Below are 13,008 nucleotides of genomic sequence, written 5' to 3' on the forward strand. Positions count from 1 at the left end.
TAAATAATTAGATACTCTATTTAGTAACTTTGACAGGGAATTTGCAATGGCATGTACACCAAGCCATGAACTAGCAGTTTAGGAGACTAGGAGGAGCAATTTGTAGGAGGATGAAGCTCAGCAAATGTATTAAATAATTGGATAAAAAATGTTGGCTAAGTAATTTATCTATGTAACCTGATAACAGCACTAAATATTGCCTTTATTTGATATTTTGATTCTTTGTGAGATAATTATAATCTTGTGTCCTCTGTTATTTTTTTAACATCCTTCCATCTATACATCCATTCACAACTTGTGTTACAATAAACCTGACGATGCAGTTGGTCTTCCTCCATAACTGACACAATACAGCATCTGTTACCTCTTGTCTAAAACTGACCACATGCACGCACGTACACACACTCACACACACAAAATATAATGAAGCAATGCACAAACAAAAAACAAAATGAGGTGAGCGAGAATAAGCAATCTTTCCCCTCTGTGGTGCTGTTGAGACCTGGCACAAGCAGGACAATCACTGAGTGGAGATCTGGCAGAGGACACATGCCAACACAAACACACACACAAACATACACAAAGGACCAAACACTAAAAGTTTGGAGTACCAACCATTGTTCTTAAACATTTTCCGAGAATCTCTTTCATTTTTTGGGTAATCTGACCTTTGGGCAGAAACCTTTCCACTTGTTTTTTTTTATTCAGTCACTTCTTAAACTTCATGTTGATCTATACTGTATTTATCTATTACATATTTAAAAAAACACTCACCAGGTCGGCAGCTACTGCAATCCTTTCCATAGCGTGTAGGGACACATACACACTGCCCTGTGGTGCTGTCACATGCTGACCCCGTCACTGTCCCTCTGAGGTCACAGATACATGGTACACAGCCCTGGGTCGACCCCTCTGATAAGACACAACACAACTTCAGGAAGCAGAACAGATTTGGACTTTTTCTCTCGAACGGTCTGTACTTATGCAAAAACACAAAAGCTTTACCACACAGAAGAGAATATACCTCCCCAGACAAAAGTCCTGAGGTAAAGGGAGTAAAATTCGATTTGATATGATATGACATGATACAATTTGAAAGAACCCTATTGTCAGTTTACCTTTCAATTCATTTTGCATCCCCAGACAGCAAAATGAATTTCAGGACGCTGTCTGAAATTCCATACATACAGTCAATACATAAGTTGAATAACATCCTTTTTTTTCAGTTGCAGTAACTATGCTGTAATCTCATTTGACTCTGCTTGTCAAACTATTTAAAGTGTGTCATTTGTTAAAGTTTCTGATCAACTTTTTCATCGTGTTTACAAAGGCCTAAACTAAAAGACTGGAGCTAAACTTGGATGTAACTTTGGCTTCAGCTCTGTGTTAACTTACGGAGTTGTACACTTCTGTTGTAGTAATTGTGGGCACAGTTGGTACACCGTGCTCCCTCCACCCCCTCTCGGCAGGGGCATTGTCCGGTCCACATATCACATACACCCTCTGGCACAGTGCCATGGATGTCACACACACACGGTAGACAGCCAAGGGAGTTCCGCTGCTCCAGGGTGTGGTAACCATGACGACAGGAGTCACAGCGACGGCCTTCCACATGTTCCTAAAAAAAAGAAAGGACAGTAAGAGCAAAGTGTAAAAAATAGCTGGAGTGTCATACAAATATAAAAAAAAACACATAAAAAGCCACATAAAAGAAATCACAGAGGTAGCCTGAATTGCGAATAAGGTGTTGAACCAGTTGGTCTCTTCAAAAAGTTGCAGTCATGTTTTTTATCTCATCACATGGCAACTTGGAGTTAGTCATATATTTAAAAAGTCAGGCAGCTGTGTGGATCAACATTATGGTAGAAAATTCAGGTGAGAAAGACTGAATTAAAAAGAGATGGGTGACAAAAATTTCCACAACAGGAGATGTCCACAGAGGGTCTTCTGGTGCCTTTTGGGAAGTGAATATATTATTTTTAGACCTGGATAAGCCATATTCTGTGATTTTTTTTAGTTTACGATTGTTTTCTGGAGGTATTTATGTAAACTCTAAAAGCTTTATCTGACCACTTCACCTACTGTGTATGTACCACTTTTTTGTAGATTTATTACAGATCTCAAAGCTGTAAGTCATTATTGCTCTCTGTATACTCTGGTTGGATGGTCTGCCTTGTCCACCTGTGGACTTAACTATTAGTACTTCTTTATTTATAAGGCTATTCTTGGTCTTCTTTCCTTTTACCTATCAATCAACATCCTACAAGAATGAATGGTAAGTTATTGTCTTTGCCTCCTGATTTATTCTTGCTAACCGTTCCTTTGTACAGAACTGGAAAAAAATGGCTTTATGTATGCTGCTGCCTCAGTTTGGTATCAGTTGCAAACTTACCTAAATCTTCAGGAGCTGGTGTCACTGGACACATTCAAAGTGTTTCTAAGTGACTTGAAAGCAGGCTCATTTGCCTGTGAATGTTTTGAATGATAGAATAATGTTTTTGGTATCATATATTTCTTTAAGTTGTTTTCTGTTTTCATTATTGATTGTTATGTGTTTAGTTTTCATCTCAACAGGTCTTTTAGTTCCTGTTATATAAAGGTTAAATAAAGACCTTCAGCCATGCACACTCTTATTCTCATCATGAATTTTGTCAAAATGTAACTGCTAGTCACTGGCCAGTGGCCACCAGTAGCACTGCAAACTAAAGGGGAGAAGTTGTTTGCAATTTCCAAAATGAGATGGTTTGCTGATTGTTAAACACAATCATTATGGCAAACTCACTTATGGTTGGTATCATAGCAAGTAATAATACAAATCTCATAAAAAATGTATACTTGTGAACTTGCCTTACACACACACTGTCCTGTGTGAGGGTCACATTCGGTTCCAGGTACTGTGCCCTCTTGTGAGCAGTCACAGGGGGCACAGGATCCCTCCAGTCTTAAACCATACGAACCCCTGCCGCAAGAGTCACAGCGCTGCCCCCCCACCCCGGGCTTACACTCACACTGCCCCCCCTCAGGCTCACAAAACAGGCTGAGGGAACCCAGGGGGTCACAGTCACATGGGATGCAGCCGTCTGGGTGGGACAGGTTCCAATAACCAAACTCACAGCGGTCACAAGAAAGACCTAGAGAGAAAGCAAGACAGAGAAAGAGGGAGAGGAAGAAAAGACTGTTACAGAAATATCGAGGAGAAGATGAAGTGGCACCTACTGAGAGAACCAAAAAGGAAAAGCAAATAAAAAGAGGGAACTGATGCTTGCTTGTTCACCAACTAGCGTTTAGTCTTTATCTGTTTGCAGGTGTGTGTGTGTGTATGTGTGTGTGTGTGTGTGTGTGTGTGTGTGTGTGTGTGTGTGTGTGTGTGTGTGTGTGTGTGTGTGTGAAAGAGGGGGCGAGAGAAATGGTGGGTGAGTGTATAAAACTGCCATCATTAGGGCCAGGCCCTCTACATATGATGGATCACTCACCTAAGGCCAAACACTTAATTTCGCTGAGCGAGAAAATAAATAAATTAAGGAACTACAAGAAAAGGATGAAAGGAAAGAAAAGGAGGAGATGGAGAGATGGATAGAGGAACATAAAAATAACACTGAATCACCTTTGCTTTAAAAACAAGACAAGGTGAGTTCTGTTGGCTTTGCAGTACTTAAAGAACAATTTATCTCTGCTTGTTGCCAGGTTGGCAGTACAATTCAATGTGCTTTAAAGGCATAAATATAACAATGACAATATTGCAAAAGTGGCAGGTAATAATGAGATTAAAAATAAAAATTAAATAAATAGATAAATAAATAAAAGTACAGTTATAACAAAATGCAATAAAGCACACTTACAATAATATATAAAGTAGTTTTATAAAATACGTAAAATCAAAGTCATTTCAAAGTGCAAAAATGCAGCTTACTATTAACAAGTTAGCAGTAAATATTTAAGGCCTTTCATACTTTAAATATTTAACATCTCTCAATATTTTCAGTGCTAGAAGGAGTTATGCAGAAGAGCATGTTAAATGAACCGATTACCAGTTTCACTTCAGTTACTGCTACTTATGCATTCAATTATTTATTTTAAATTTAGGCCTGTCGACATTTTATTTATTAGGAAAATGAAGCAAAATAATTCTTAAATTATTTTTACTCTGTTTATAATTGTTGTACAATAAGAAACACTAAAACTGATCATACTGTTGGAGGTTTTATGGCTACAGCAGCAGTGCCAGGCTATAAGGCTAGTTAAACTATGATGTGCAGCTTGAGCGAGCAGGGCTTATTTGAATATGCCATACGTATTCCATGACAGGCAATCTGTCCCTAAATGGATGCCTGGGGGCAACGCAGTCACCACAGCCGTTTATGAGGGAGCGTGTGTTCGTATGTGGGTGGGTTAAAATGTGTCTGTGTGCACATACATCCATAAGAGCATATCTGTGCATCTGTGTTAGTGCATGTGACCAATTGTGTGCGTGTCTGTGTAAGTGTGTGTCCTACTCAGTGTGCGGCGACCACTTGGCATTTCCCCTGGTCTGCCCACTTTAATGACCTTATAGATATGAATGTGTTTCTCTCCATAGATCATATTTCATAATAGTCTTGTTAAGATATGTCTGCATGTGCGCGTGTTGAGGTGTACGTGCACGTCTGGTGGTAAATATGCATGCTGACAGGATGATGCTTGCAACCCTACCAATGCTATGATATATTGTACTCTGATTTTCTCCCAAAAGTAAAGTTTATATAGAATCCCAAACTCATCAAAGAAGTAATTATGTTTCTATTTATATTTCAGACATTCAGCTGAACAAGCTGGCATTTGCAGTCTTTTTTTCCAGCCTGTCTTGTGACATTCAAACGCAGTAACAGAAACAATTTAGAAGATTAGAGAAATAAAAAGAGAAGACAAAAGAAAAAAGCCAGAGACAATAAAAAGGAAAGAAAGGTGAGAACATTAGAGAACAGAATTTGTGAGAAGATGTTAGATCAGGACAGAAAGGAGCTAAATTTGTGTCAGGGTGTGCATGTGTGCACGCGTGCATATGAGTGTGTTTTTTCGGGACATGGCCCAGCCCTTTTATCAGTAGCCAGCTGGTTAACAGGCTCATGCATCACCATTTCAAACACTATTATGTACACACTGCACTCTGGCACCTTGTTATAAATGTGTGTGTGTGCGTCTGCGTGTGTGTATCTGTGTCTGCGTGCACACATTTCAATTCTGTCCCTCTGAAGCATGCCTGCCATTGCTCTACTCAAAGTATCAGCTTGGCGGTAATAAATTGCCATAATCAAATCTCATTTCTGAAAAATACCTGTGGGAGCAACCAAACAAACAAGGACAGGAAAAAAAAAACGAAAGTGGGTCTTGTAAGATGGAGTGTGAAAAATACAAGGGGCTGCAGCCGTTTGTTTTAATCAACTTGGCATTGAATTAGAGAATTAAATACCAGCTTAGTCCTTGATAGCATACACACACACGCACACTCACGCACACAGTATTTATACACACACGCAGGAAACCCACTACTCCAATCATACAATACATACATTTAAGCAAAGACAAAAGTACATGAACACACGGTCACAACCAGACACTCTCCCTCTTGCATATACATAAACATAAATAGACACTCTTACACACATTTATAACTTCACATACACATTCTCGCACTCACAACCGTGGGCCCTTGATAGCGAGGCTTAGCAATAACCATGATGCGTTGAGTTGAGGAGCGTTGGCCGGTTTTGCATTTCATACGAGCCTGCTCTTCAAAGACACACAGGGGAGAGAGTGAAACCATTTATCACAAAGAGAAGCACAACGGCTGGAAGCACCCCCAGCAGAAAAGCCTGTTTATTTTGGCTGGCAAAACACTTTGGGATATGGATGTGTGTGTGTGTGTGTGTGTGTGTGTGTGTGTGTGTGTGTGTGTGTGTGTGTGTGTGCTCGTGTGTGTGTGTGCTTGTGTGCGTGTGCGTGTATGTACACCCAGTATATCCAATTTTGCTTATGTGTGCACCGCAATGAGCAGCTGTGCCTATGTATTAATTAAGATGCCATTACTGGACAATTAAAAAGAGAAACTGTTCTAATGAAAAAGCAGAAGTTATCAACAAAGTACTTTGGGACATTCTGTAAGAGAAACTAGTCTAGGGAGCAGACATTTTTGAGTTGAGAGGTGTGCTGCTGTGGTAACATACCAAAGTCTGAGAGACTGCCTATATTGCCCTTCAATCACTCTTATGTTTTTGTTAACTTAACCAAATCCCCAAAAATGATTATTTAGTGGGTTCGACCCCTCTCTGTTCCACCAACCACCGGCAGGCACACCGACCATGCATGCACCGTGCATTCACCTGATTGGCAGAGAGGTGGGATATGATAGACTGGCTCTGTTAATCCAGAAGCCCCAACTTTACAAAATCGTTATTTAATTGTGCACATTGTTTGTACAGGATTGCGGCTGCCTGCTCCACTAATGACATGATCTTCCACATGTGTCTTATTGTCCTCAAAAACTTTCACACCATCAGTTGAAAAGAAGCAGCTCTGACACAAATGATTGTTTCTAAGAAATGCACTGCAAATTCACTGGCAACCTACCATCAAATGTGTCATCAAAATAAAATATAAAAACAAGAATCGCAGAAATTCCAATTTTAAAAACTTTTTTTTAGTTATTTCAATGTTTGTTTATTTACCTGTGACATGGGGTTTACACTGGCATAGTCCGGTGTCGTGGTTGCAACTGGGAACTCCTTCTGTTGAGGTACTGATGATGCCAATGTCACTGCAGTTACAACGGGTGCAGCCATTTGGATTTGAGGCTTTTAGACCATACCAACCAGGCAAACACTCGTGACAACGGCGACCTGTTACTGCAGCCTTGCACTGACACTGACCTCCTACCTAGAGGTAAGAAACAGAGATGAAGAGAGGGACAAAGAAGAGAAGAAGACAAGTTTTCAACTGACTCAAAAACCCTGAAATCATCAAAAAATGAAATAGCAAGGGTTTTACTATCATCAACAACTAGCTGTTTGTATTGTCGTATACCTGCGCACACTCCGTACTGCTGTTCACTGTTCCAGCAGTGTTACAGTTGCAGGGCTGACACAAATCAACTGAAGTGGGATCAGATTCCTCCAACCTGAAAAACCCACTTACACACAGCTCGCAGTTCTTACCTGAGAGACAGAAACAGGGTGAAACAGACAGCAACAAAGTCAAAGGAACAGGTAGAAATCACAGATGATCAAGAGAAATGTTCATGTCAGACTGCAGATTTTAATCTTATTTGTCTCATTGGGAAAGTGGTTTCACAGCATCATGAAAATCTGACTGACACACATGTGACTAAGGCACAATAGACTAATGTATAAGCAGCATGAAATGCTTCATAACCACTCTCCAAATGACCACTGTCATCACTTCCAACCAGTTACATAATAGATAAAAATCCCTAACCCTTAAGGAGTCCATGTACAGTACCTGAATTTGTTGAAAATATGTTGTTAGAGACCTGTGTTAAACTGTATCTGTTTCAATATAAATAACACACTCTATATACACCTGCAAATATTAAAATTGTAATTGTTTCAAAGTACTTTAACATTAGGGTTGATTAAGAGACATAAAAGATTCTATATTTATTTCATTCATATAAAATTTGAATAAAATAATTTAACAAATATAATATAAATAAAGCTCTCCATGGGCTAGTTCATTCTTATTTGTGTACATACATGTTAAAAACCAAAGTCAACATGGCCTGCGCTCTCACAATATTCTACAAAAGTAGGTTCCCGAGGCTTAAACAGAACTTGGCAAAAAACCTCTTTAATACACTGCCAATTTGTCCTGGAAGAAATGAACAGCAGGAGCTGAAACTGTCAGAGCTGATTACTACAGGGAAGTTAAGTGAACTTTAAGGTATTGAGAAAAATATTTCTTTTTTTCTGAAATCACTTAATTACATAAAACATTTTACCCATGGTATTGTGCATGCAGTTGTCACAGACACCTCCCCCTCCTCGATAGTGCTCATCTGGCTGGTTGTCGACTCTGGCATCATAATGACAGGAGAGGGCGTGGCCATAACACTGACAAGACCGGCAGTTCATTGGCTGGAGCTGGTCACCTGACCTGAATGGCTTGTCATTGAAGAGGGGCGCACAACGCTGGCACTGTTTAACACAGTCACATACACAAATACAGACAGAAATTATCTTTACATGCTGTTTGGATATGCTACCATAACTGTTATTATATAAACTCAAAAACTAAACAGCTCACAGCAAGTTTAGATACACAGCATTTACGTTGCAATGAATGACAGCACTGGTGATAAAAACAAAACAAAAAAAACTGTCAAGGGATTAGGAACATATACTTCTATTAAAGAAGCATTATACTGCTGGACAGATGATGTCTTCCCATAACTGGGCTGTCTATGCAGTGGGAAGACAAATACTTTTGAGGCTGGTGCTACCTGACCAGAGAAAACAGGAAAAGGGCTATGACATTTGCTTTTGCTCAAGAGCTAAATGTACTGTGTCATACAGGACACGCTTGTGGGTGATGTAATGGAATCTCCTGCGTTTCAACATGGAACACAATACGTCAGTCGGCTGGTAACATACGATCTCACATTACAGTTAAACAATAAGCTAAAATATGTTTCGAAAAACATTATAGGCTTGAAACAGGACACGCAATGACAGAATCTTGTTTCACATTTGACCAGCGCTGCTTTGTTTTACCGTTTTATCTCAGTATTTTCAGCCTCCACTTTATGATATAGGAAACAGTATGATGCTCACTTCCTGTTCAAAAATTCGCATATTACAGCCAAACAGTAAACTAAGATATGTTTCTGAAGACATTTAGGCGAGAAATAAAGTAAGAATCTTTGTTGTTATATGATCTGCATTGGCTAGTTTTACAGTTTGGTCTGAGTTTGGGAATCACAGTACAAGCGTCGCCGATTATACAGCACCGCTTATATAACCTTTTGGGTCAGCGGTGGTTGCCATGCAAAAATACGCAAGTACAAACTAGTTTGAAAATCCTCTGGATGACATATTTGAGCTGAGAAATGAGCAGGGAGATCTGGGGGAGAATAAAACGGAGGGAATTTTTACAACAGTCCGTTTATACATACTACATATATCATACTTGTTAGAATACAAAGGTGGTTGAAAATCAGCAAAGTATCCCTTTAAGCAAAGGCATATAAAAATGTCATAAATTCGACATATGCTGAAATCATTTTGTGCGCATTGAAAACGGGTCCCATGACATTTTAAAGGCTTGCTTTTATGGAACAAAGACAGCGAATGAGACAGACACACTGATAAAGAGAGACATAGAAAGAAAGAGAGTGGAAAATATAAAGACAGTAAAATCAGTGGCGCGTGTGAATCTTAATCTAAAGAGAGAGAGACGAATAATACACATTACTGAATAGAAAACACAGAGGCATTGTCTACTATATAATAAAAAGCCAGAACACACATACACATGCGAACACACACTCGCACACAGCATAGGGAAATCAGACCACTAATGAGGAGTGACTTGCAACAGCCAGGGCTCTCACACAGGCCCACTTTCATGTCAAAATAAACATACCAAGGTGTGTGTAGGGGAGGAGGAAGAAAAAAAGTGACATAAAAAATGCATTTTTCTGTAGCAGAGAGCAGCAGAGGCGAGAAGCAGCAAGTACAAGCCCTTTGATTTTGTTCAGCAGTCAGTACAAATTATGGTGGACAAGGGGGGCATCAAATGGCGGGATTAAAAATGTATTAAAAAACACAGGAGTTCCTCCCATGTGTGACACATGCAGACCTGCACTGGGCCCATTATGTATGACACACATAGGAGGTGGGTTGGTGAGGAGAAAATTAACAATTTTGCAAGAAAAAGTTGTAATTTTCATGAAAACAAAGTAGTAATATTATGAGAATAGATGGCCCATTGTGTAACGACTACACATAGCCCAGGTACCTTATCAAGGGGAGAGATGACGAATACATACACAGGTAGGTGTATAAACGGGATAGGGGGGGCAAGGGGAGGAGCAATGGGTGGAGTTGTCCCCACTTATATAAATGAAAAAGCCCGAGACACAACAGCATACACTTTCCATGTGAACACAATAACGCACACAAATCCATAGGTGTGTCAGAACCAATGAGGAGTGAACTTTTGCAACAGCCAGGGCTACTCACAACAACCCACGTTCATAAATAACAATACCAAGGTGTCGGGGTGTGAGCAAGAGGGAGCAGAGGAGAGAAAAAAGACAAGTGTAACAAGAAAAAAAATGATTTTTCTTTCGCATTCAGGCTACATAATTAAGGTGACAAAGAGCAGGGCAGTTCAAGGTCGGGAAACAAATGTATTAAAGCCCGAAAGGTGAATGGGAGTTTGCGGTCACATGGTGACAGACTAGGTCGGGAACAAACCACCCCCACCAACGTATAAACACAACGGAAATGAAAGTTAGGAGGCAGAGAAAAAAAATGGACTGGAGGTGGCGGTAGCGGCGGGTGTTATGGGAGAGAAAATAATTAAAAAACACAGGACCTCCATGCAATGGAGGGTCCTGCAACTGGGCCCATTAATGGGAGTGGGTTACACAGGAATAGGGAGGGGGGGGTTGGGGTGGGCGGGGGGGGGCAAATCTAAGGATGCGGAGGGTTGGGGGGGGGATGGGTGGGGGTACAAAAACAAAAAAAAAACCGGGGAGGAGGCAAGGGGAAGAGCGGGGGAGGAGGAGAGTGTAGAAGGAAAAAGGGGGAAAAGGCTCCTATTTTGTATACAAGAGAAAAGGGGGAGGAGGTGGGGAAACTGATGTGAACAGAAATGAGGGAAAGAAATCCCTTTGTGTTTTAAAGATTAACAGGAGGGACAGAAAGACAAGAAACAGACAGAGAAAACAATCCACAAGTGTGTGAGCAAGAGATCTGGGGCGGAAAAAGAAGACAAAGAAAAAGAAAATCAAAAATAAAATTAATGTTAGTATGTGAAAACAACAAAAGTCCCAATGTCGAACTACAACACGGCACAAGGTTCAGGATGAAATATTTACAGACACACAAAATCGGACTGGCAACATTAGTCGATTTTTTTTGGTTCTTAAAGGTACCCTGTGGAGTTTTATCTATATTCAGTGTTTCTCACCAAAATGCACTTTGTGTGTCCTTTGAGTCAAAAAAACATTTTGAGTGTATTTCAAATCATAAAGCATTTGCAAGCTTGCAGCCATTTTCTTCACTGCCGTGTTTTGTCAGTTACAAGTGTGTGTTCTTTTCTGTTTGGATGATACAAATAAAGTGCATCCCACTCATTAAACATTGCTCCATAGTCACACTAGTTTTCAAAAACTCCACAGTTTGAGTTTAACAGGTTTATACATCTGTGCGAGGATGACATTTTTCTGGAGGCCAACACAGAAGTTAGCGTCGCTCTGGCTCCCTAAACAAAAAGCCACTAGGATTTTTCTTTTGGATTTTGGGTAATTGTAGAAAATAAGCTCTGTGGCGAACAAAGGTTATGATATTTAAACATTTTGTTCAGCAAGTTAATCTTCACAAACAAACATTACTTTTTTCGTCAGATGTGAACAACTATCCTTACGCTATAAACAGACTGCACCAGGGCTGCATGACTTCTGTGTTGCCGCCACAACGATGCTGTGTCACGATTTGGTGTGATGACGTTCCTTAGTCTCATTTAGCCACTTGTTAGCGGCCGCCTTTTTTAAGACATGTGAAGGCTTCAAAATTCATGAGTGGGGTATTTATTGACAAATTTTATGTTGTGGAGAAAAACATGAAAATCTCTTAAACTTGTATTTACCAAATATCTGATTTCAGGCATCTAACCAAAAACCCCCTTAAAAAAGCCCACTGACATCAAGACGGACCCTAAAATGCTGAAATGATAACTCATTTCCAGGTTAATGACAGATGGACAGAAAATCAGTCATGTTGAAGTGTCTTCACACCATTTGGTTCAATTCATCACTACATTTTACTAATTTCACGTATTCAACATAATTCATGTTTACACCACATCAAATGTAATAAAGTTCCAGACATTTACCATGGAATTTATGCCTAATTTTTCCATTTCTTGAGTGTTTCTTTCTTCTAATTTGACACCATCTCAAAATTTTGTTGAGTTGATGGCCAAACATGATTAAATTAACAAAGAAAATCTTACAAACAGTAGGAGAGAACAGACGGGCTGCTCATTTCCAAAGAATATTTAAACAAATACACATCCCCACCACAAAATGAACAAGATGTAAAGGTTTTGCATATCTGTAATTTGTGCGTGTGTGTGTTGGTGTGTGTGTGAATCCAGAGCACTGTTCCCTGTTGGGTGATTATTAACAAGATCTAATGAAGCAGCAGGAGATTCTCTGGAGATGTGACGTATACACACACACATACCAAGACACAAAAACACATGAGACAAAAAGAAACACGCATGTAAACACCTATGCACGCACGCGCGCGCACACACACACACGCACGCACACGCGCACGCGCACACGCACACGCACACGCACACACACACACACACACACACACACACACACACACACACAGGAGTGTGTGTCTTGGGACATGTCATTCCACAGGAGTGTTGGGATGTTTGCATGTTACTGTTTGTTTCGTCTGCCTCCTGCACGTCTGTCTGTCATGCTGTTTGGCTTCAAATCTGTCTAATGTCAGTAACTTCCCGCCTCCCTGTTTGTCCGTGCCGCTTTTCCTCCTTCTGCCCATCTGTCTTTGTGGTTGCCTGTGTGCCTATCTGTGGCTCTGTGCCCCAAAACGTTTCACATATCAAAGGTACTTTTCTTTCTGCACTTCGAACAGAAAGCTCTCACTACATCTCACTCTTCAACTCATCCCCAGCGGGTGAGTTGAAGAGCGAGATGTAGTGAGTTCTCCTCTCCCATATCTCCCTCCCTTTTCATTCCTCTTTCGTCTC

At 40.3% G+C, this 13,008-nt stretch overlaps 1 protein-coding gene across 1 annotated transcript in view; it reads right to left on the reverse strand.

Annotated features, from left to right (window-relative positions):
• Positions 1 to 13,008, reverse strand: part of ush2a (Usher syndrome 2A (autosomal recessive, mild)) — a 230,540-nt gene that overhangs the window by 173,591 nt on the left and 43,941 nt on the right. Inside the window, 6 exon segments of the mRNA XM_042488321.1 lie at positions 775 to 912; positions 1,396 to 1,618; positions 2,848 to 3,131; positions 6,702 to 6,909; positions 7,057 to 7,187; positions 7,991 to 8,186. Of these exon segments, the coding sequence (XP_042344255.1) occupies positions 775 to 912; positions 1,396 to 1,618; positions 2,848 to 3,131; positions 6,702 to 6,909; positions 7,057 to 7,187; positions 7,991 to 8,186 (1,180 nt within the window).

This window comes from Plectropomus leopardus, chromosome 1 (genome assembly GCF_008729295.1).
Source record: "Plectropomus leopardus isolate mb chromosome 1, YSFRI_Pleo_2.0, whole genome shotgun sequence".
Taxonomy (NCBI): Eukaryota; Metazoa; Chordata; class Actinopteri; order Perciformes; family Serranidae; genus Plectropomus; species Plectropomus leopardus.